The following is a 24,908-nucleotide window of genomic DNA, read 5'->3' on the forward strand; positions in this document are numbered from 1 at the left end:
AAGATTGTACTTTTTAAATTCACTCAATTTTTAAACTAAGCAACAAACTTTAACGATGTGTTTTGAATTCTGGCACGTTAGATACCCTAACACAGGGTTTTTCAACCTTGGGGTCATGATCACATGTTGGGTTGCCTGGAAATAAAATAGGGTAACCTGAAATGTCTAGTAAAAATACAAATTAAAAATGTACTCATTACAATTTTATTTTCTAATTGAAAAAATAAAATGTTTTTTTTAATTGCAGCAATGTATTTAAAGGGCCCATGTTAAGCTAAATCAACTTTTCTGTGCTTTAAACATGATAAAGTGCTATTTGGGCTTCATACACATGCCCAAAGTGTTTTTTTCATTGATTCCCTCAATCATTAGTTAGAGGCTGATTTGCTCCTTTCTTACTGCAGGGTGAGCCCAAACACCTCGCTTCAATTTGATGATGCGTTCCCACTTTGATGACGACTTTGACGCGGCACTGAGCTGGAGAAGCCACGCCTCCTGGAAGCTCTCTGCCGTAATTGACATGTAAACAGACACGCCCACAAAGGTGAGCATTTCAGCGTCCTTCACACAGTGCTATGTATGTATTTTCTACAATCTATGTATGTGCCAGTGAACGCCCCGCCCCCACGCTCTGTCTCGTGTTTATAAAGCAGCATGAGCTCGGTTACGGAGTGGGTGGGAGGAGGGTGGGCTGTCCCCTGGTCCTACATCACCGTGCTGTGAGGAGGAAGTCAGTGTCCCGTCTATAGACACGCCCACTCATGAATATGCATAAGTAGGCCGCAAATCAGCCTGTTTGTGTAGAGTTGGTCAGAAAGTGACTTTTCAGAGGCTAAAACTCTGGAAAGCAGGTGAGTTTATGAAAATAATCCTTAAATACTATGTTTTTGGGGTTCTTAGAACAAATGGAGATGGGTGAAAAATAGCATGAAAAGCAGGATTTTTCAACCTTGGAATAGTGACCCCATGTGTGGTCGCCTGGAAATTAGTGGAAATTAAAATGGGGTTACCTGAAATGTCTAGTAAAATTACTCTTTAAATTAAATAAATATTCTTTATTTTATTTTTTATTATTTTTCAAATTTACCACCGCAATGTCAAACAATTGTATTTCTAGACTTTCACTCTCTCAAATATGAATCCAATTAAAATAAAATGCAGTATAAAAATATTCAAATATTCTGGAAAAATATTTGGGAAGTTCTACAACATATTTCTGGGCAAAATATTCCATTAAGATGCACAACTGTATCTGGGTGATTTACCTGAAGGAATGACAGGACATGATAGATATCTGCTGAAAATATTGATTGCTTCAGCAAAGAAAGTAATAACTCGTAAATGGTTACAGAAGGATGCTTCTACAGTAGATAACTGGGTTGAAGTTATCAGAGAGATTCATGAGATGAAAAGATTGACCTTCTTACTGCGCCTACAAAAGGAGTCGTACGCTGCAAAATGGACAAAACTAATGTTATACTTTCAAATATAAAATCCCGCCACACCCCACCCACACACTACCCGTGCACTGAAATAAAACATACTCAAAATGCTGTACAAAACCCTCTTTTACCAAACACTGTAAGAATGTCAGTGGCCTAGAAATGTAACGTTTGGCCGAATACCGAATGCGATTGTTAAGTTTTTCACTATTTTTTTTTTAATAGTGCATAAATAGCCCATAATAAATTTATAGACATGTTTTTTAAAGAAAGTAAATGTTTATTGAATATTCTGACATTTTTTCCAGTAGCCTTTGCTTTTCAAAAAGAGCACAACAAAGTTTCATTTATATTAGCCCTTCAAATAAAACAAAACATGCATTCCAAAAAAAACTACAGTGCATTAAAGGGGAGGTATGATGAAAAAAAAAATCACTTTATAATGGTTTTGCTACAGTGACATACATCCCTTTAGCCAAATTCAGAGGGTCAAAGTTGAAAAAGTTCTGTTTCCTCCCTCCCTTGTTATTCCACAATTAGTACAAAGTCAGCATTAAACGGGCGAGTTGGATTTTGTCCAAGATAGCAGGTGACGTCACCTATCACGCCTCCTAGAATGTGAGCTCCTCCCTCTACAACTATCTAACAGCTAAAACAAACACTGCTGTTTAATATAGAATATATATTATACTTTATTGCCATATATGTAAATGTAAACTGCACTACTTGACGCCCAAACTGTACTACTTTTTCTGCTGCCGATCGCGTTGGGAGTCACTGTTTGGAGCCACGGACCCATTGTTTACACATATCAGCTGTTAGCACTCCGTGCTAATGCTACACCAGTCTATGCAGCGAGACCCGACATCGCTTGCGAACTGAGGAGGAAACGATGGGGATGTTTACGAATTCGTGGCTCACAGCGCTAACAACGAGCTCGGTTGTGGAATTGGACGGTTTCCAACTTTTACGCGGTGATGGAGAGCGGTAAGGGGAGAGTCTGGCTGTGTTTGTGTGCGGAAAGGAGGAGCTGCTGCTGCTGCAGCAACGCGCATGCACTTTTCGGACTCAAAATCACTGCACGTTGTTTAATTGCGTAATTGCGTCACACGCTACTATTCGGCCTTGATTTCAACTCACAAAACCGAATGTCAAATGTGAATATATTTGGCCACCGAATATTCGGCGCATCCCTAAAAAAACTTTAAAAAATGAGTTCATGACAAGAAAAAGGTTGGGAATTACTGCCCTAACCATTGATTCAGAATGCAGAATTCTGCTAAGATGAAGAAAAAAAATTTCTACAAATTGAGTAATTTGGTTAACAATCAACCAAACGATCTTTGACGGAGGGTTAAACAAGGTTCTTTTTAACGGCTTTCTTGGACTGGCTAAACTCAAGCCTATTGTCGACAAAGTTTAAAAAGTCTCACAACAGAGTGCTGGTTCCAGTGGCCTCAAAGAATCCTCCCTGGTGAGGGATCTAAACAGCCTTCATCTAAACAGTCCTTATTTCTCCCGTTTATTTGCCTGACTTTATGGATTGGGAGAGAAAAAGCCAGAGGCTTTGAAGATTTGGTGAAAACTCAGAGAGGGCTATGCGCGCTATATAAACACAACAAGACATGTGGATGTGTGTGTGAATATGAGCCCTTGTTTGAAGTCCTCCATTCCACCCTGGCAATTACTTCATATCAAGGATTAGATGGGATGGAGGGCATAGAGGAGACGCAAAGATGGAAAGAAGCCGGAGCTGAGGAAGGAGGCGGAAGATTCGGCAAGGACAGAGACGAATGAGAAACAGAGCAGTGAAACAACTGAGATCCACTGCAGAGAGGGCTTCATATCAAAACAAGATAACTAAAGTTATAGGAAGATATGACACTGACTGACTTTTGCCACTATAGTGGTATGTAGTGTACATTTATTCATGTTGCAACAATAAGAAACGAAGCGAAACACACTACAACAAAGCATAACAACTGACAAAAGTATTACAATCCAAAAATAATGCAAAAATTAAACGTGTTTCTCAAATGTTATCGCTTCATCTAAGAGACACCGTGGTAGCTTAATTTTGAATGGATCACAACATTGAGATAAGAGAACCAAGCTTTGTAAAGCTTTATTGTATGTAAGGTTTTAATGATGTAAAGCACTTTGACTTATATTGTACATAAGAAAAGCAATCTATCAATCAATCAATCCATTAAACTTTATTTATAAAGGGCTCTATAAGATACTATCATTACCCTCGGAAATGCACAAAATCTGAATAACGCAATAAAAACTGGTAATGGAAATTCCTGAATTAAAAAAACACATATCGCGAAAACGTCATGAGGAGGAATCTCAGACGTTTCGATAGTAAAATGTGTCGCAAAAGGGCAATGGAAACACTTTTTCCGCAAATATGACAATATCACATGACCGCTTCTCTCGGAGAAAAAAGGAGGTTCTGAGCGTCCATCTCCCTGCAACAAAGTCTTGCGGGATGAGATTTCATGGGAGTTAAGAGGCTCCAACCCAAAACAACCTTCAATGAAAGCATGTTCAAAGTGCAATTACTGTATACTTTGTCGACACTAGAAATATTGCTTGTATTTTGCAAAAAACTGTAATGGAAACTAGGGCTGTAGTCAATCATAGAAATGGTGGGTCGAGAAAGACTATGGCACACGTAGCAATTAGTTGACCAAAAAAAAAAAAAAAAAAAAAAAAAAAAACGAAGAAAAGCAGGTGCAGAGACAGCTGTGGATCTATTTACATAATCCACGTATCAAATATAAGGATAGTCTATGTTCTTGTGCAGAAAAAGGATTGATTTAACATTGGATGCTTGTTTCAAACCTGTCTTCATTTGTTCCCTCTCTGCTCTGTTATGAGGACAGCGCACTACGCAGCTGAAGCGCAACACTTTTTTTTTTTTTTTTGCAGCGCAGCACGCACTCACACAGAGCTGTTGCTGGACATAGAATCATGTTTAGGCATTAAATACATTATAGTGATATTTAATCCTTATCACCTATAAGTGCATTGGTTTTTTTTTTTTAACGGTATTCAAACTGATACCATTGCTGATCGACCAATGAAAATCTTGGTCGACCACGACGGCATTGACCAATTAGTCGACTAAAAGACCAAAGTTGGCAGCCCTAATGGAAACAGCTTGTAACACATTCAGTCTCTTAGAAAGTCATTGGGCATTTTGACCGAATCTGACATGAAATGAAAGACAGGAGTGGATTTCTATCTTGTGAAAATATACAAATAAAGAAAAAAAAAAAATGTAACCCAGAGCAGCTTGACCAATATTTTTCAGCTGGTTAAACATTCGTCCAGTGACAATACTGTATTGTTATAATGTTTGACAGAAAAGAGTTGCTACACAGCTTGTAAGTCATTATCATGTCATTGCCTTTGATCATTAGGTAGGCTTAACAAAACAGTAAAACTAATTAATATGCAGCAGATTATGTCTTTCTTACCTCTGGTATATGAACTGTATAGGGCTGCCCGTGGAAGTTTGGTGCGTTGTCATTCACGTCTCCAATCTGGATGTTTACGGTGTCTTTGACCACCTGAAGGTAAAAAAAAAGTGCAACAAATTTGAAACAGAAACCCGGATTCACTGCAAATGAGCATTAGATAAAGTAAGAAGTTAGAGTTATAGAGTAAATAAAAAAGGTACATGATACATGACCTACAGGAGGTATGTTTAATGACAATATGTGACAGCAACTACATTGTGTTGTGCATGATAGGCTGTCATGGACTACGACATGTGGTCGAAGCTTTATCTGTAATATCAGCCTGTGTGAGGCTGCCTCACACTTAGGATGACAGGGAGAATCTCTATTACCTCTTGGATGTCACTCACGTAGAATTCCACCTGCATCTCAGACTTGCTCTAAGAGAGATAGAGACACAAGTCAGCCCAAATGTTGTGTGTAACATGAAAAAGAAGAGCAAAATGTGTTCTTATCCCTCCTCAAATAGTTAGACACATTCTCAGCTTTCATCATTTGGTCATCTTGCGTTATTTTCAAAATGGCCCTTACAGTTTTGAAACTACACGTGTTTGTTTGGGTGGTTTTTGTACCTCACGGTCGAGCTGCTGTCGAAGCCACACCACACCAGTGTCTCTGTTCACTGAAAAGTATCTCATGGCTTCTTCTCCAGAAACTCCATATATGAGCGGCTCCCCCTCGGGATCTGATGCCTTCAGCTGAGCCACAGATGAACCTGTCAGTCAAAGTAAATGTGCCGGTCAGTTATGAATGCTTAATGTAGACAAATGAGACCAATATATCGCTTCGTGTTGTCGGTCATTCTTCAGAAGTTTTTGACTTTAACATTTCAAACATCACATTACAGGGGAACCTACTGTATATCGAGCATGTTTTTCCAACACACTTGAATCTAATGGTGGTCATTATGCAGTTCTTTAGAAAGCCTGATAACGAGCTTTGTAATGTATGTTACACTTTAAGCACGGAGATTGATTCTCCTTCACTTGAAGAGTAAAACTTGTCCTACACATCTGGCATTACAGAAGGAAGTGAAACTTTTACAAGTGGAGAAAATACAATTTCTATTGAGAGAAAAGGTAAACATTTAATATTTAATCTGGCAACCTTTTGAAGGTATGCTACGAATCTAGATTACCTTTTATCGCGCTAACTTCCGGGATTTAATCAGTGTGTGCTGTCCTACAAAGCTCGTTGGAGCTTAATCACTATGGCAATCAATGCTGAACGGCTAACCTGGTCGCTACCAGGTATTGCTCTGGCTTGGATGTTAGAGAGTCCTAAAGCCCCGCCTCCTGACCAATCAAATCTCTTAGAAAATGACCTGCCCATTGTTAGATGATCCTGGTTGGTGTAGATCTGACAGCTGAGTTTAGGAAAGATTATTAATGATAAATGCAATCCTTTCATTTTTAGTGTGTGTGACAGAGGTCTCCTTGAACGTGTGTGCTGTGATAAAGTTTAACTGCAGAGAACTGTCCGTTTATCATCCAATGGATTAATATAGTAAATAATCTTGTGCTTTTGCGCATTCAATGTCAGCAGCTTCCGGCCTGGGTTCTCTCATACCTGCCTTTTCTGTAACAACAGGGTTGTCTTTTGTTTGAATTATGGATTTGAATTATTCATCATTTTAAACTTCAGCAACCTGGTTGGTACCAAGTTATGAAGTGGATCAGATAGAGTATAAAAGCTCCGCCTCCTGCTGAACGTTGCACTAATTCACTGTTGCTCTATACTTTCATCATGGCTTTATATTCATTATATTTGTTTAAGATCATAAGCTGTTCCTCCATTCATTGTAAAGACACTCAGTCTGCCAGTTCTCTCCACTGATTGGTCAGACGCTGCAATCTCCACCCCTTTCATGTGCACGTGCACGGAGCGAGGCTGAAATCACTTGGCTTAAATTAGCGTGTTGTGATTATAGATGATAGACGTTTGTAAGACAGCTCCTGTCTGGCAGGGAATTTTTGGTTAGTTGAAGCCAGCTAACGGAGATTAATCCGATCTAGATTTGTAACATAGGCCCTTTATAGACTACTTTAATAACAATAACTATGTCAGGTTCTGTTTAGTTTTTGTTTGTGTGTAGCCCTTGTGGTTCTCTTGTGGTTTTTGTGAGTCTTAGTTTATTCTGTTTTTCGAGTCTGGCCTCTTGTGTTAACTCTTGTCTTTGTGTTTCCAGGTCTCCCTGATCGTGGCTCCACCTCCAAGTGATGTCAGCGTGTTTGGGTTGTGACTGATTAGCTGGCGTATGTTTTGCACTCAGGTGTGGCCCATTCCCAATCATGCTTCCTTCACTTGCTTGGACACAGTGTGATTGCTGGATCATTGTTCATTGTCTACCTCCTCATGTGCTGCAGCGTTTTGTCTCCTGCTCCCAGTTTTCCTTGTTCCTCCTTTGTCTTTTTTGAATTTGTTTTTTTTTTTTGTAGGATTTTTGAGTGAAACATGGACTGGATCCAAGAATGATACACCAGCATTTTGCCTCCCTATCTCTCTGCGTTGGGGTCCACACCACCAAACCTTGACAAACTAGCCCATCAAAGAAAGTCATTAAACAATGTATTATTCACTCTACCCCTTTTATTCTTTTTTTATTCTCTTATTCATGCACACAATGTATGTATGTATAAGTTTTTGTATCTGGGTACTATGAGTGCAATGCAAACATTTATAATTCATAATCATACCATCGAGCTGTACATATGTACCTATATAATCCTAAAAGTTAAAATAAAGAGTTTGAAAAATGTATTAAGGATAGGGGCTTCCAGGACTAGTGTCTTTCATGGATTAAATGAAAAAATAAAAAATAAAAACAACTTTTAAAATGTTAAAAATATTGGCTTTTGAATAATAAATGTTGCTCAAATGTTTTCTCAATTTAGTTTTATTTACACTAGTATCAAATCACAATTCTTCTTACATTGTTCTTTGTAGCTAACTTAGTAGTGGTTGAAATAAATCATCAGATTATTCCATCAGCTTGGTTTGATACACATTGGTTGTGGCAACATTATTTTTCGTTTCCCCTTTTGAAATCATTGAAGTATTTTTATCTCATTGTCGATCTTTTTAAAGATATCACAAAACTTACAAAAACAATAGGAAATCAACTAGTGGACCAAAAGATTTTTGATGGGAGCTTCTGAGATCCATATTATATGGTCAAGCCAGGACCAGCTGCTGGATCAAAGTTAAAAGTTTTTCCTTATCAGCAGTTCTAATCCAAAATGTTAGACCAATGTATTCAGAGCTTTAAGGCTGACGTTAGGGGGAGCACTGGGAACTGTATCAGGACCTGTGGGACCAGGTAAGATAAGCTTGCTGCTGTAAAAGGAAACATTTTTAGCAGGGTACGCATAAAAGATTCATGACTAGCGTCTGGGTAACACATCTCTCACATAACTTCACTAAATTTAAGTAAAACAATAAATAGTAACATATTGGCTGGGACCTTCTGGCCTCTTAGCCTGCCCTCCCTCCCTCCCTCTCACCTAACACACCTGATTCAAATCAGTGATCAAGCATCTGACAGGACTTTGGGATTGTGGATTAGAGGAAACTGTGGAACATGTTGTGTGTCACTGCCTGAAGTCTATCATACAGAGGGAAAGATTTAAAGTAGGGCTGGGCGATATATCGAATATACTCGATATATCGCAGCTTGTAGTCTGTGCGGTGTTGAAAATGACCATACCGTTAAACTCGCGGACTTTTTTTTTTTTTTTTTTTGATTTTTTTTTTTTAAATATCTTAGTGGCATTATGCACAAAAGGTGCACTTAAATTTAGTGTTGTTTTGAAATGTTATCTTAATGACAACATGCACAAAAGGGCACTATTTGTTTTAAAATATTGTAGTGGCATTATGTACAAAAAGTGCACTTTAATTTTGTGTTTTGAAATGCCATGTGAGTTGCATCCTGCACTAATGTCTTGTTTTGAAATGTCTCTGTGACAATTTTGCACAGAACGTGCACCTTCTGTTGACAATTTTATGTTTGAGCCACTCACTGTTTAATAAATACAGTTATGTCAACTTTGACTTAGTTGTGATATCCCCTTTTTTGCATGAAAGTTTAAAATTGGCATATATTAATGCAGTATGATCAAGAATGTTTTAATGTAGACATATAGAATCATCATACTGGTGTGATTTTGTGCATCAAAGTGTTAATTCAAGGGTAATGCAAAATATCGAGATATATATCGTGTATTGTGACATGGCCTAAAAATATCGCGGTATTTATAAAAGGCCATATCGCCCAGCCCTAATTTAAAGAAGAGTGAAAGCGTTGTGAGTTAAGGTTTTTTAATCTCAAGAATATGTTGAATATTGAGGAAGGGAAATATAAAGAATTGTTTAAGCTTTTAAAAAACACTGAGTAATGTGAAATCATTTAGTTTAGATTAAGGGAGGTAGTTCTCTGGCTCACACTCCAATATAGTAGGTGGCGGTAATGCACCACTAGGTGCCACTCGCCAAAAAACAAAAGAGGAAGAATAAGAAACAAAGAGGCACAACAACATTCGACTAGCTGCAGACATCCAATCTGCGCCCCACTCCATATTTGTAAGTTTGGGCTGGAGATTACTGGTAGATGTAGATTTAGTGTTTTGTTCCTTTTTTATAGTTCAGAGGGTGGACGCTGGGTGCGACGGCCCTGTATAAGGTTGGCCCAGTGTCCTCCTTACTTTTGTTCAGTTTGGCCAGGGTCTCCAGTCCCTGTGAGTTGTTTTTTATTCTGTTGCTACTTTTAAGAACTTTTTGTAAATAAATACTTTGACAACCTTTATTTCTGTCATGGCATCTTATGTTGCTGCCCTGCAAGCCTTTTCTTATAACATCCTAGAGGGGACCGTAACAGTTACGTATGCAGATTGTTTTCATTGCACAATTTTTCCTCAGACCAACTGTTGCACTTTTAGATCCAAATTTTTATTATTAAACTCAATGGTGAAATTGGTGAATAAAACAATATATAGTCTTGCAAGACTCTAAATAAGAGTCACTACACACATCTAAGCAGAGTAGGGGAATAGATTACACGTACGTAGCGTCTTAGTGTTAGGTTATAACCCAATATCGCAACAATTTTTAGGGTTACGGTTAGGTTTAGTCTTAGTCACGCGACCTAAACTGGCCAATGACTGACCTATCACGTGACCTAAACTGGCATATTGATACGGCAATCGTATGAATAGCCACTGCCAACATAATATTACAAAGAAAACCGCCTAAACCTCTGACCCTGACCCCCTTGCATTGACTGAAACTTTGAAATCTTCAGAAAAACAGAAATCGAAATCAGAATCAGAAATATTTTAATGGCCAAGTACAGTTTTTAGGACAGTACAAGGAATTTGTCTTGGTAGTCGGTGCACGAAACAAAAAACAAAGAAAACAAAATACATAGAAACAAGCCAGCAAAACAAAAAACAAAGAAACAACCCAGCAACAATAATAATAATAATAATAATAATGATAAATATAAAGGATGAGGGATAAATAAAGGATAGATAGAGAATAAAGGATAAATAGGATAAATATAAATATATATATATATATATATATATATACATTGCAGCAGAAAATGTCTTCATGTCATGAAATGACAAAAGCAATTTCCCCTGGGATTAATAAAATAATTGTGATTCTGAATATTCTTTAATCTGAACCCTCCTTGGTTAGGTGCCTCACTTAGCCTTAACCAGCATCTAGCTGTAAAGATGAACACACCTCTAGGTGGAGGGACAAGTCTGTGTCTTTACTTCAAGAGTTTACTTGACTCTGTGTCTAAACAACAATCCCTTTATTTGTTGTTTTTTTTACAGACTAAAAGCCAATAAAATACCTCCCTGGAGTTCCTGCACAGTATGGGATACGTGGCCATTAAACAATGATTTTAGTTATAGCTCTGAGACACATATACTTGACCGTCTTTCCAGGTACTTGGTCTGACAATAAAAGTGCAGGCAAACTAAATCAAGCGTGTCACTTTTAGACCAAACAGCTTTGCTGTGAGCAATTAGGCCTCACAATCACACATCCCTCTCGTTTTATTAATACACCCAATTTTCTTTAGAAAGGGTGTCAAGAATGACTAATTAATATAACGATTTATGAACCCTTCTAGTTGCAGTCTAATGAGATTTATGCAAATTTATCCCCTTTCAATATGAGTTATAATTTGGTTGAAGATGGTGCAAATTAAGCATTTTCCTAATAGTCATCAATAATAACAATTCTCTCGTCGCTGCCATCTCGACTGTGAAGGAACAGTCGTCTGCATGTGGTTAGACATGAAATTACGTGAACGATTACAAATGGTTATGTGAGTTTTACACCTGTTACATGTTGGATAGTGACATTAGGAAGGACATCAGCAATGGAAAAATAGAACCAGAAGCGTCAATCAGAGGAGTATATATAGCATACATCGACTCAACTTTATTTATATAGCGCAAATGACAACAAAGTCATCTCAGTGGGCTTTAACAGAATATAAAGTCCATAGTAAGAAAAAGAACCCAAAAAGATCCACATGAACAAGCATATTTAAGAACTCAATGGAGAATTAGGCCTGGGCAATATATAGAGAGACAAAATATGTGATTTCTTTTTTGGCAATATAGATAATTTACAATATCACCTATATCGATATGTTTTTATTTTATGGCTTATTTTGTATTATAAGACTCATTTTCTGAGTGCATCCTAACCCAGACCTTCCTCTAAAAAAGCCACACTACAGAACTCACTCGCACGTGCTGTCCCTTAGGGGAGAAAAAGCCAAAATTGGCACATATTGTGCAGTTTGTTAACAAATGTGTTTGTGTGGCATTTTGCATCTGCAAATTTAACCGAGAAATGTCTTTCTTTTAAGACTCTATTGAGTTAAAAATATCAAGATTTATATTGTATATCCCCATTTTAAGAAAAAACACTGAGATGAGTTTTGGTCCAGAACTATGGAGAATACGTGTTAACAGAACTGTAGAAAAAAAAAAATACTGTATATATTTTTTTTCAAATATTTTGGTTCACTTCCATTGTTAGTGTTTTTATTTGTGTGCTTTATAACTGCTTACTTTATTTGATGCAATGCGTCTCTGTTTCAATAACAGGATAATGAAAGCTATCCTCATAGTTATTACCACTTTTTTTTTGGTTGCTGGTATTTTGTAAAGGAGCAGAGATGAAGGCCGAGTTTATTTCGACCAACTATTGTATGTCAGAGTCTAATCCAATAATGCATACAGGGATGTACACACGGTGGCTTTCAGTATAAATGTTTGAGTATTGTAGATATCAGTCCCACACATATTATAACACTGTAGCATCAAGTCATTTTCTCTGACAAATGATGCTATTCAACTGCATGTGATGCTTGTACTGCTGTAATGAATAATACAGAGCAAATAACCATTAGCCCTAACTTTCCTTTCCACTTTGCAACACAATGTTGACGACATGAGTAATGGGGTTTGAGAAATCATTTCTCCACTTTACTTTTCTCTCTTATTATCCTCTAAACTACTTTTAAAGGGAAAAAAAAAGCCACATTTACTTGAGCATTCAAGCTTGGAGTTAAAGCAGAACAACGTTGTAACGAATGTAACTAGAGACTGAACCAAAACTACTTCTTCAGTAAGACTGAACGTGGAAAGGATATCTTTCTTCTTTGGCTTTCCTTCTGTTGTTTTGTGCAACTCACCTGATAGAAATGGAAATGCACCAAAGTAATGAAGCTGTCAAATAACATTGAATGGAAAGCCATGGAAGTCTGGAGTGAATTTTAAATAAAGGAAAATCTAAGGAAAGGCGCTGATAGCATTGGACACATTGTAAAGATGTTTGGTGAGATCCGTATGTAAAACCTTATCACAATGATTAACAAAGCACAGTGATAGTGACTTCTCCATTAGGACACCAATACATCCATCACTGGAAGCTCTTCTCCAAAAGAACCAGGGAACAAATCAGCCAATCTTCACTTTGCCAAGAATAATCTCTGTTACAAAACATTAAAAATTAAACATCATGGATCGACAGAAGAGGAGGGAAAAAGCAGAAGTCTTGCTAACCTTATATACACAGCATCTCACCTCGTGTTTTACACAGCCAAATCTGTTAGGAAAGGCAATGGGCCCACTGGGAGTCCTAAATCAGCCACTGGACACCATCAATCCCGAGCTGGATCAATAGCAGCAGCATGTACTAGACAGGGACTAGCCTCGGCCCAACCCTGGGACGTCGGGCTTTAGAAAGGACAGGGGATGTAGGCCAAAGCCCTGTTTATTATGTCAGTGACATCTCCAGACCACTCGTTCATCTGAGTTCTGATTCACTGGGACAGGGACTGTCAGCACTGCAATTTCAGGCATGCTCTGAATTATAGCTTTGAATTTTATGGAGCACACTGGCTTAATGGGTACATAGGCAATGTCCAGCTGTCTGCCACACCCGGGGCAAACAACAAAAAAAACAACAACAGAGACGGGGGAACTATGGAGAGCAGGGAGTGGAGAATCATTCGATCTCTACCTGCTCTGCATTAATAGTTCATGGAGCTAGTGATACTGACGTAGGGATGGAGTCATACAACTAGAGGACTGATGAGTCACAACCGTGCCACTCATGTTACTGGTCTGTGTAGCTGCTGACAAACACAGCCTTCAAATTCATCGGCAAAGCCAAGTTGAAGCCTCACATCATTCATTCCCATCAAGAGTTCACACACCATAAAGCTAAGCGTTGACATGAGCTCGTTCAATAGCTTTGGACTGTTAATATAAAGCACCTGAATTATTGTCTTTACAATAAACAGTGGACTCAGGAGAGAAGCACTAATAGGTGGAATGCATAGATGACCTATGTTTATGAGTGAAACCAGAAGCTACACTGTGGTAAAGTGTGAAAAAAATCATTAATAGGAAGTCTATACTGCCATTAACAGTTATTGTTTCATTCCACTTACTTAATTACTGCCAGTCATCATAATTGGGTACAGTATGTGTTATATAATACATAATCAAAATAATGCATCAATTTTATAAAGCGCTTTTTTGGACACTCAAAGTCACCTTACAAAAATAAGGAATTATTCTTTCACGCCACACTTAGTGGTGGTAAGCTACTATTGTAGCCACAGCTGCCCTGGGGCAGACTGACGGAAGCGAGGCTGCCATAGTGCACCATCGGCCCCTCCGACCACCACCAACACTCACTCATACACGACATTCATACTAGGCAATGTGGGTGAAGTGCCTTGCCCAAGGACACAATGACAGATACCACTGGGGTGACTGCCAGGCCCAGACCTGCTTAGCTTCCAAGATCTAAAGGGATCGGGCAATGACAGGCTGGAATGGCCGAATTATGAGTATTTCCTTAAAAACGGATTACAAGTACTCATGGGTACTTGTACTTTTTTGAGTATATTTCTGAATCAGTAATTTTACTTCTACTTAACTACATTTTAAAAGAAGTAATTGTTACAGTTCTACACCCAACCGTTACTGAGTAAATCATATTTTTTTGTTTTAAAATGATCAACTGAAATGAAATGACCAGACAACAATCAAACGCATCACATCATAGCCGACCAACCAGATTATTGTTTAATTATATTCTCAGTTTTAGAGTTCACAAATGTAGCTATACTTAGAGACTAATATTTTTTTTTTTTTGTTTAGTTTTGTTCACTTTAACCCTTGTGTATGTTTTTGTTCAATGAGTCTTTGTTTATTCTGTTTAGTTTCTATTGACTCTTGTCTTTGTGTTCCCAGGTCTTCCTGCTCGTGTCTCCACCTCCCAGTGATGTCAGTGTGTTTGGGTTGTGAGTGATTAGCTCCCTCATGTTCAGAATTTTTTTTAAAAAACTCCCTCATGTTTTGCACCCATGCGTGGCCCAATCAGCCCTCCATCACTATTTAGCTGACTGCTTGGACACAGAATGACCTCCTCGTGTCCTGCTGCATTTTGTACCACGTTCCCTGGTTTCCTTGTGCCTCTGTGCTTGGGTCCCCCTCATTCACAACTCAGAATCTATAACATCTTATACGTGTTATTTTGAAAAAATGTACATTTTGACAAACCCTTTTTTATACAGATGTGTTACGTGCTCTGCTGTTTGTCTGCCAAACCCCTAGCCCAGCAGGCCACGCCCTTTTCCCTGCCCTTTCCCTGAAGCAGCTGCAGATGATCAGATGAACACTTCAGTAGTCAGTGTCTTGTGAACACTCATGGTCCGTTTGTCAATCTGTGTACTTGTGCGGACTTGTGTGCTCGTGGACTCGTGAAACGTCACCACGTGCAGCCCAAGTCCTGTTCCAATTCAAAGTCCGCTTCTCAGCAAGTCCGCTGTAAACCTGCAGATGAGAACTTGCCCCGCCTGTTTTACCGAGCATGCATCAGAGGAGACTTGTGCGTACTCCACCAGCTATATTTCCCAGCATGCACTTCGAACAATCGCATGAACATAATAACAATAATAATAATAATATTACAATAGATTAGGAGTTTAATTTCATACCTGAAGTGGTGCCGATTCTGTTTTGACCTAAAGAATTTAGTTTTTCTTTAAAAATGTAATACCTAAAACATGTAATTATTGAGAATTAAAAAACCTTATTCAAAAAGGAGAATTACTTTTACATTATTATTATCAATATTATTAATTATATTATTCTTGTTGTTTGTGGGCCTAAAGTATTCCCCAAATCTATCTTATTTATTAGTTGTTTTTTTTTTTTTTTTACAATTATTATGAATTCAATACCTAAAAAATCTAATTATTAATAAGAACTCAAATACCTTATTTTGACGTAGAATATTTTATTATTGTTGTTATGCATAAAATGTTCACAAAATCTGTTCAGAATTTTTTTATTTATCACCAAACGTACAAATAATTAATATTTACAACAATGACATCTACTCAGTGATATTATTTTCTTTGATGTTTACAGTGGAGCGCACATACTCCACACTGTTGCTCACTACGATGTCAGGAAGTTGGCTTCGTCCTAAAACAACGAGTATGCGAAGTCCGCGCTTGCGCACTCTGCAAGTCCGTTCTCCAAGTTTGCTCCCACGAGTCCGTACCCAGGAGTTCACAAATACTTAGAATTGAGAACCGGCCATGGTCTGTCTGGTTAGCGTGATTGAGCTTGTGTGCTCATACTACTCCTGTGAGAGGAGGTTGCTTGTCTGTGGAAGTTTAGTTGATAGTTATTAGCTGGATTTATGTTGAGATGTGTGATTTATTGAAGGTTTGCTGTATAATATACATGATTAACAGAACTTTGATGCAAGAGAAAAAAAAAAATCACTTTGTTGTCAGTTTTCACTTCTCTCCTACATAAAAAATTCTAAACCGTCATCCTGAGGAATTATTTATCACTTTGCCTGGTCTTTCCTGCCTCCTGCACAAGTCCTGCCACAGTGAAGCCAAGAGCAGTGGAACAAAAAAACTGCAGAAGCAAAAAAACTGAGACTGAGTTGATTTAAATATTGTGAATAATAAATGTTTAACCGTCTGTGAGATGGACAAGTGTAATCTGATCATATTAACATGACATTTTATGACATGATCAAACAAAACCGTATCTGTTGGAGTTTGACATATAACACTGAAATATTCAAGGGTTTTTCTTAAAGGTGCAGTCTGCAACTCTTATAAAAGAGACTTCTTGTCATATTAGCTAAAGCTGTCACTATGTAAGGACAGCTTTACATGAAACTAGTAGTTTGTGTGAAAAAACAGGCTCATTGAGTCCCTTTGCTGCTCCTGCTGCCTTTGGCAGAGTGTCAGAATGCACCGTGACCGAGCAAAAAATACCAATCAGAGCCAGGATTGTGTTTGATGGGCTGTCTGACAGCTGTTGGTCACAGGCCCCGCCCCTTTCCGTGTGTATGCGTATGGTCTGGAGGAGTAGAACATGGAATTGATGACTTTTCTGCTTGAAAGCTAATTGATTTACATTATGTTTGATTTGTAATTGTTACACTAGAACTCTGTAGTGCATGTGTTGTCCATGTGTGCTCAGCAGCCTCCGTGTGGGCTGCTGTAAGTGGCACTGTGTTGTTGCTGCTGCTGAGGTGTGTGCATATAGAGAGACAGAAGCGTTGCAGTAATATGCTTTTAACAGAGCATGTTATATTACTGTGACGTTGCTGCCGGACTAACGTTAGCTTGTTAGCTCCTCTGAGGAAGGGACTTTGGATAGTTTGGAGGCAGGGCAAGAGAGCAGCGTGGAGGGAGGGGGAGAGAGGGATCTGAGAGTTGCGGACTGCACCTTTAACTTTAGAGGATTAAAATATACACTGTACTGTAGAACAGATTGCATACTTGAGCTAAGTTGACGACCCTCCTGCTTCACTTTATCCTCTGCAAATAAAGCACTATTTTGTGGGAGTGTTTTAAGAGTGAGATACTATCAGGGGATTCAAGTCATTGTTTCCCCCCTCCTCGGGGGGCGCATGCATTACCTTACACCCTTAACTTCAGTCAAAGACAAAGTAAATGAATCTGAAGAATGGAAATTCTTTTTGAAATAAGATGGAAATGAGATGAAATCAAACCCTGCACCGCCTTCTGAGCCGCCGGTGTTTGTGTGCCGCGTTATCGTCTATGCTATAGATTCAGGTTGCTGCTGGGGAAGCCAGTTGGACATAAAAATAAACTAAATAGCTCTACCTGGAAAAACAATTATACAGTGGCCAGAATGTGAGTGTTTAGACACTGATTTCCATACAAAGAGAGGCGTTCATGCTCAGGGGGCATCTTAAATAGCAGGAAAAAAGGACGTGTGTGGATAGTTTAAATTCCTGTAGGACGAACAGAAAGCCATGCAGACTGACAGTAAAGCCTTCTCCCCAGGGTGGTCGATTAGACAACAAACAATAAAAAGATGGGAAAAGAGAAAAGGCTCACTGAGTTTGTTCCCAAGTCGTTATGTCTCCAACAAACGCCAGCAACCAATTTGCAAATCGACAACTTTTTGTAAGACGACTACAGTTCTCATATACAATTCAATCAGAACACAAGAAGTTCAAGGAGGTGATGATGTTTTTAGGCTAAAAGACTTCATTTCGTTTATCTTCTTCTTCAAAACATTTACCATATTCTATTCATTTAGCTGTCATTCACAGATTCTCCTTGTTTTACTGTCAGCTACTCTTTTCGTGTGTGTTTGTGTGTGCGTGTGCGCACGTGTGTTTGGGGCATCAATAACTGTGATGGGAACGAAAGCCGAAGACAAATAGTGCCTGGGGTCTGGCTCTAAGTGACTCCTGTGTTTCAACAACACACACTCCAAGAGTCCTTGGGAGGCTGCGTATTCATCCAGCAGATTTATGATGAAATCTGTCACGGATGGAAGGAGAACAGCCTCAGCCTTTCTCTTAGCCGCTCCTGAGAGAAATACACTCCTCGAAAACCTTAGGCTTTCACAAAAAGTGGGTATACTGTTTTTAAAAAAGTGCAGAGAATCTGAAACAACTACACTTTGTGGCAAAATAAAAGATTTTCTCTCCACTCACGTTTAATCATATAATTATTGACCCGCAGCACATTATACATATAAAACGTACTTTCAAGCACATTATTCACTCATTCATTCACCTTCTATACTTTTCAAGTCAAAATAATAAGAAAACATGCTGTCTTTAAGGCAAGGTAAGAAAAATATGGGCTGTAGTTACAAACAGTCAATATATTTTTGTTTCTATAAATAAGGAGCTGCCAGTTTGCAGTAATACTTTTGTACCTTTAATTTACCATATGTCAAAGTTGTGTTGGCATGTTAGGGCATGGTTTAAAGCAGTGTTTCTCAAATGGGGGTACGCGATGGCACTACAGGGGGTACTTGATAGAGAGTGGAAGATTAACAAATAAAATTAAAAATCTATATTTTTAGGTAAAAATGCTAATCATGATAATAGTGATGGAAATGATCTTGATTAGAATATGAACTGACAACACAAAGATCAGTCTCAATCCCACACCAGGCAGGAGATGACCAGAAATGATAAAATGTGTAGAAATAAATCCATTCATGAAGCACTAAATGCTGCTTCATTCCACTCATTTACAAATTAAAATTTGTGTTTTCACTCATTCATTTTTTATTATTATCTATAGTTGTTTTTTGCAGTCGGACAAAGGGGATACTTGGATTCAGAAATAAGAGAAAGGGGGGGGAACTAGAGCCCACAAAGTTTGAGAACCACTGGTTTAAAGCACAGATTGGTTCTTAAAGTATAACTGAACCCCGAAACCACTTCATTTGTGCTGAAAAACAAATGTATTTTGATATAAAATAGTGTTTTTGATTGATTCTAGTCCACATCTTGACTGTTTAGTCAATGTGTTACATTTTGGCATATTTTGTTGTAAAATGTTAGTGACTGTCCTCTATGGGTTCACTCATGGCTATTACAATCACATTTTGCTGTTGGGTACGAATTATTTCTTATGTTTTGGTGGCTTCTTATAGGAGGGCCCCGCCCCTCCTATAAAAAAAAAAAAAAAAAACTAGCACCCCTAGTGGCACGTCATGAGCCAAAACCTGGACTTTAGTTACTGTTTAATCAGCAGTGTAAAGCTATATCAGGTTCTCGCCAGCACTGTTGAGCGTAGGGGCCCCCGACGTTGTCATTTTTTCTCCTCTATGAAGCGATGGCACCCCCTACGGTCAGTTTTCAGTAACGTAGGGGGAATTTTCTGTTGTTTTTTCCTTTTTTAATCAGTACCGTGGTAATAATTGTTGCACACATGGACACAAAAGGGACTCCCAGGTGTGCACGGGTTGTTTTAACTCTCTGCATAACCAAGAAACATATTTCTCAGCTGCACCATCTATTTAATACAGGCATATGGCTCAGACGCTCAGAGGACACCTGCAGCCCTTTAGCTTCCCCCGATGCTGCCTGTGTGCATCCTCTGCTTACGTAACCGTAATAACTGTCCACGTTTTTAAGCTTCGAGGAGTGCGGGCAGTCCGGACTCCGCTGTGCGCGGAGGCTCAAACATAGCGTGGCCTGAAGGGCCTGGCTGCGAAGGCACCGCCCCACTCCCAACTCGCTTACCGGGGCCTTGGACATGGTTACCTCGCTGAGCCTTCTCCGCTCTCAGGCGGGGACAGAACCCCTCACCCCTGCACAGACTATCTTCAGTGCTCCCCGACACGGGGACCGGACCACGACAGTTGGCGCAAGGGGTGCGTGGCAATGTCGGCCCCCCACCCGACCCGTCTAGAAACATGGACTGCTGTGTAACTGCACAGCAGAGCACAGTGAACATGTTGACCAGTTCCTTCTCTAACAACCATTTGAAAGTGAAGACAGCAACAGTGATGAGCAGCTGCACATTTGTCTCAACACTTACAGTCCCTTGCATTAATAATTCATTATGTTCTTTATCCATCCACCTTTTATTTAAAAACCCAAATTCCACAAGTGTTATGAGAGCTGACATTTTAGGTTTTATATGTTTTTAAAGCTGCTTTGATTGTGCACAGCAAAATGTTTAGCTTCTTGTGGGATTGATGCTGCTCATTTAAGTTTTGTTTTGGAAGTCTTTATTTTACTGAATAAGCTTTTGTGTTAGATCAGATTGAAGTTATTGTTGAGTATAGTTGAGTTATTTTTATATATATATTTATTTCTTTTGTAATATGATTACTGTTGGATTTAGTGATTTGATATAATAGTGATACATTTGTTTGGTTACTTTATTGAATGACTACCGACACATATACCTTGTTTTAAAGTATGAAATAGGCACAAAGTGAGGAAAAGAAAAAAAGATGGATAAAAAAAATTGTGACAATTGTTAATATCGTAATAATCTTTGATTAATCGAATCGCCTAAAAGTAAGTCAGTAGCAAAGATTAAAAAAAACAACTTTAGCCCTTTAAGAGTTATACTTTTCAAAATGTTCCGCGCTGGCGGGGCTCGCTCGCTCGCGCACCACGCCCCCTATGCAGTGAAAAATTCCTGGTGAGAACCCTGTATAAAAAATGTGTGTTTTCTCTGCCTTTGAAAAGCTACAACTTCATCACATGTTGCATTGTTTTATGATCTAAAATCATATAAAACCAAATACATCTTTATGGTGCACATTTTATACACAAGGCAACACAATGTGCGTCACAGTCAAAAACAAGTCATCTCAACAACCAATTGCATAATTAAAAATACACTATACAAATTCAGAATAAGTCGCACAACATGTACACAAATAAACACAACCTTTGTCAAACATTATATAAAGTTTAAGTGACTATCTGCATGGGAGCCCAGAGTGCTCTACAAATAATGACAGCATGGATATGGAGGGAGAGGTGCGCCGCCTGTGATTTGAAGTCCGCCACAAAATTAGCTTTCTAGCACGCCCAATTGATGAAATGATGAAAACAGTGAGTGACAAGGCTATGACAAACCAATCACTCAGTAAAGTCAGAGGACAGTGAAGGACATTAGTGATCAGTCATCTCATACGTCGGAGGGCAGAAGCAGACCTATCACTCATTCATATTCACGGAGCGCTCAACGCTCCAACCTCAATGGAAACTCCTTGCTCTTATTTTCTTACTGTTTGCTTTTCCCTCACATTGTTTCACTTCTCCCTTTCTGCCGCTCTGGTTTTATGTCATTCTCTCGTCATGCTTCGTGCTGATTGCTGAGGCCGGACAGAAGCGTGCGGGCTGCACTGATGCGAGAGGACAGGTGACTTTGTGCCGCTGAGGCTTCTGGAGTGACGGCCCAAGCAAGCAGCACGGCTTGTCTTCATAAAAGTAAACGCCCATCCCAAATGCACACACATTCTCCCCAAACCACACCACCGCTGCCAGAACGTCCATCAACACTAGCAATATGTGACACCTGCCAAACACTTTCCTCCTCCAACATTTGCTTTTTTTCATCCAGCTTCACTGCTCTCTTCTGTATTTAATCCCATTTCTATCCTGTTATTAGCTCTCTACTCTACTGCTGACTTCACTAGGGATGACTATTACCCGTAAGCGATGCTAAATCATGGGGGGGTAATGGAACATGCCACCTTTATTGTGAAGCTCAACACACACAAATACATTTACGCTAAAAACAAAGCTTCTCCCTTTGACCTTCTTTCCTTTTCTCTTTTTACACGTTTATCATTTCCCTTCTCGTTACTGAAATATAGGGTGGATGTTGTTTCGCTCAGCCCTGTGGGTGTGGATGCTGGACTATGAGCTCAGGTCAAGAAACAAGCTGTGGCCACTCAGAGCTAAACTAATGCTCATGGTGGAGACATTCTTGCATTACTTCTCAGAAATCTTAATCAAAAAATGTGTAATGTTGCATAACAGCAGGGGCGGAAAGAAACAAATTACATTTACTCTCGTTACTGTAATTGAGTACCTTTTAAAATCTGTAATTGTAGTTTTACTTAAGTACATTTTGTTTCAAGTAACAGTACTTTGTTACATTTGAAATAAATTCCGTTACAGAGTAAAATAAATCCTGCACGCGGATGAGAGTCTGCTACATTTGTGCTATTGAACGTTCCCTAGAGCTGTTGTTAGGATCACTGTATATATGTCTATGGCCTGCTCTGTTGATTCACGTGGCGTCACTCACATTGCTGCATCGCGACAAAGCGAGAGCGCTAAATTCTGATGGAGAGCAGGAAGGCTGAGAATCTGCCGTCTGAAAGCATTAAAATGCCCATGTTTTGTGGAGTTTACGGCTGCTCCAGTCGTTCTAACAGAGAAAAGGAAAAGATTTTATACAGTACCGAAGATTGTCGTTACGAAAGCTGAGAAATTTAGAAAGCTCACAGAACAACGCAGTAAAAAGTGGATTTTAAACCTACGTCTGCTGTGGGGGAGGAGCAGAGTCTGCAGCGACCACTTCATCAGAGGTATGTTAGCAAGCTAACTTTGTTTTTGTGGCTGTGTTTATTTAGCATTAGGTTGTGTGCGACTCAGAGTGGAGCGTTTTTGTGCCCCCCGAAGTTTTCTTAATACCCCCCATTCAATACTGCCTGGCGCCAACTCTGGTCTCCCGTGCGCCTCATCCTCCAGCAGTGCCTGATAAGCCACTGTGCGTCTTTACGCATTGTGTGCGCATTTGTTTTTATAACAGCTACAGGTGTTGTAGCCGATCATATGATTTTAACTACAATTATTAGTATTAATATAAAACTGTATTTGTAGGAGTGCGCACGTCACCCTGTGGTGTCAGTATCATTTTTTCCTCCTTCGGCTCATTTCACCCAGAATGTTTTATAGACTTTATATAACATACTGTACGCATTTCTTGCTTTCAGAGGTGATTTATTGGATGCTCTGACACATCGGATGTATTGACACAAGCACTTTCCTCATCCAATTGACATCCTTGACTTTTTTTTTTTTTTAATTTATTTATCTAGGTTAGCCACACATGTCTCATGTTCTTTTTTAAACCCAAACAAACTGCGACACAGTGACGTCATCAACCGGTGCGTTTTGCAACACCAAATTACTCCAAAATATTGGATGCACACACTTGGGGTATTTGGAAGCCGTTGACAAAGTTTCAAGTCGTACAGACGCCGCGTCGGGTAGAAATTCGCTCCACGCGAACGCAGAACTTCCTTGCTTTTATAGAGTGATTATGAAAAATGAATACAGTAACTTTGTAATAGATGATTTTATTCAGAACTAAGGAATAAAAATGATTGTGAACCACAATATCACATCCATATTCTGTATCTGGCAGACATTAAGCTTTTAGCCGTTCGTTTCATATTCCTCCCTAGTATAAGGTTCTGTTTTAGTACTGCATACCCAACAGCCGTTAAATAAGATTGTTAATCGTCCTTTTAAAAAACAGAATCATTCTGCATTTGAATAAAAAACTACTTGTTTCTCTTATTGAACTGATAAAGGACACACTTAGTTCCGTATTATTTCTATGGAAATATCCTGGTTTGGTAACACTTTAGTTTAGGGAACACCTATTAACCATTAATTAGTTGCTTATCCGTATGCAAATTAGTAACATATTGACTCTTATTTATTATTATTTATTTATTTATTAGCCATTAACTAAGTTTTCCTTCAATAACCTCAGAATTATTACTTATTACTAAGTAAGGAAGTTGTTGTATATGAATTACGATCTCAACATACTAGGGTTAGGATTAACATTAACCCTTATTCTAACCCTAACCCTGTTTGGACTGCGAAACTGCCATTAAGTGTATATTGAGGCATTAATACGTACTTAAAATGACTAAATAAGAACCAATATGTTACTAATGCTAATAAGCAACTAATTAATGGTTAATAGGTGTCAATGCAAATTAAGCCTTAAAATCTGTTTTGTTTCTTTTGATTTAACTTTCTTATCCATTTCATCTATATGTAACGTTTATATAGTATGTAACATGTGCATATGATAAGGGGAAGGACCCTACTCTCTTAAGTGAGGTTTTTTTTATTTATTTATTTTTATTTACTTTATGTAGGAGGGACAGAATTGAGAGCACCGTTACATTTAAAATAGCAACCAAGCCATGCCCATGGGCCATCTAGACAAAGGCTAATTTGCATGCCAGGTCCTAATTATTATCAAACAGTGATTTATAGTTAAACAGATACAACATACTACAATAGAAATAATTTACAATCTTTTTAAATGAATTTAGTGTTTGCAAGTTTGGTTTAACTTTAACCAGCGCGTTACATTGCAGTTAAAAGAGTTTAGATCCGTGAGGGTTTTCAGTTCGGCAGGTGTAGTTGTTCCAGATCTGTGGACCCTATGGTATGAGAGGTGATAAGAGGAATTAAAAATATATATATATATTTATAAAGTTGTGGTGAGGAAAAAGCTTAGCTGGAAATAAGATAAAACTGTCTAGTGGAGGATGCAGGCATGGCGAGTATG

The 24,908-nt window shown here is 38.7% G+C and overlaps 1 protein-coding gene across 1 annotated transcript in view; it reads right to left on the minus strand.

The window, feature by feature from the left end:
• cdh23 (cadherin-related 23) overlaps positions 1–24,908 on the minus strand; it is a 255,630-nt gene that overhangs the window by 184,168 nt on the left and 46,554 nt on the right. The window contains exons 4-6 of the mRNA XM_028468278.1: positions 5,545–5,687; positions 5,305–5,352; positions 4,931–5,023 (exon numbers count right to left, since the gene is read on the minus strand). Of these exons, the coding sequence (XP_028324079.1) occupies positions 4,931–5,023; positions 5,305–5,352; positions 5,545–5,687 (284 nt within the window). The remainder of the gene's footprint in view (positions 1–4,930; positions 5,024–5,304; positions 5,353–5,544; positions 5,688–24,908) is intronic.

This window comes from Gouania willdenowi, chromosome 15 (assembly GCF_900634775.1).
Source record: "Gouania willdenowi chromosome 15, fGouWil2.1, whole genome shotgun sequence".
In the NCBI taxonomy this organism is placed as follows: domain Eukaryota; kingdom Metazoa; phylum Chordata; class Actinopteri; order Blenniiformes; family Gobiesocidae; genus Gouania; species Gouania willdenowi.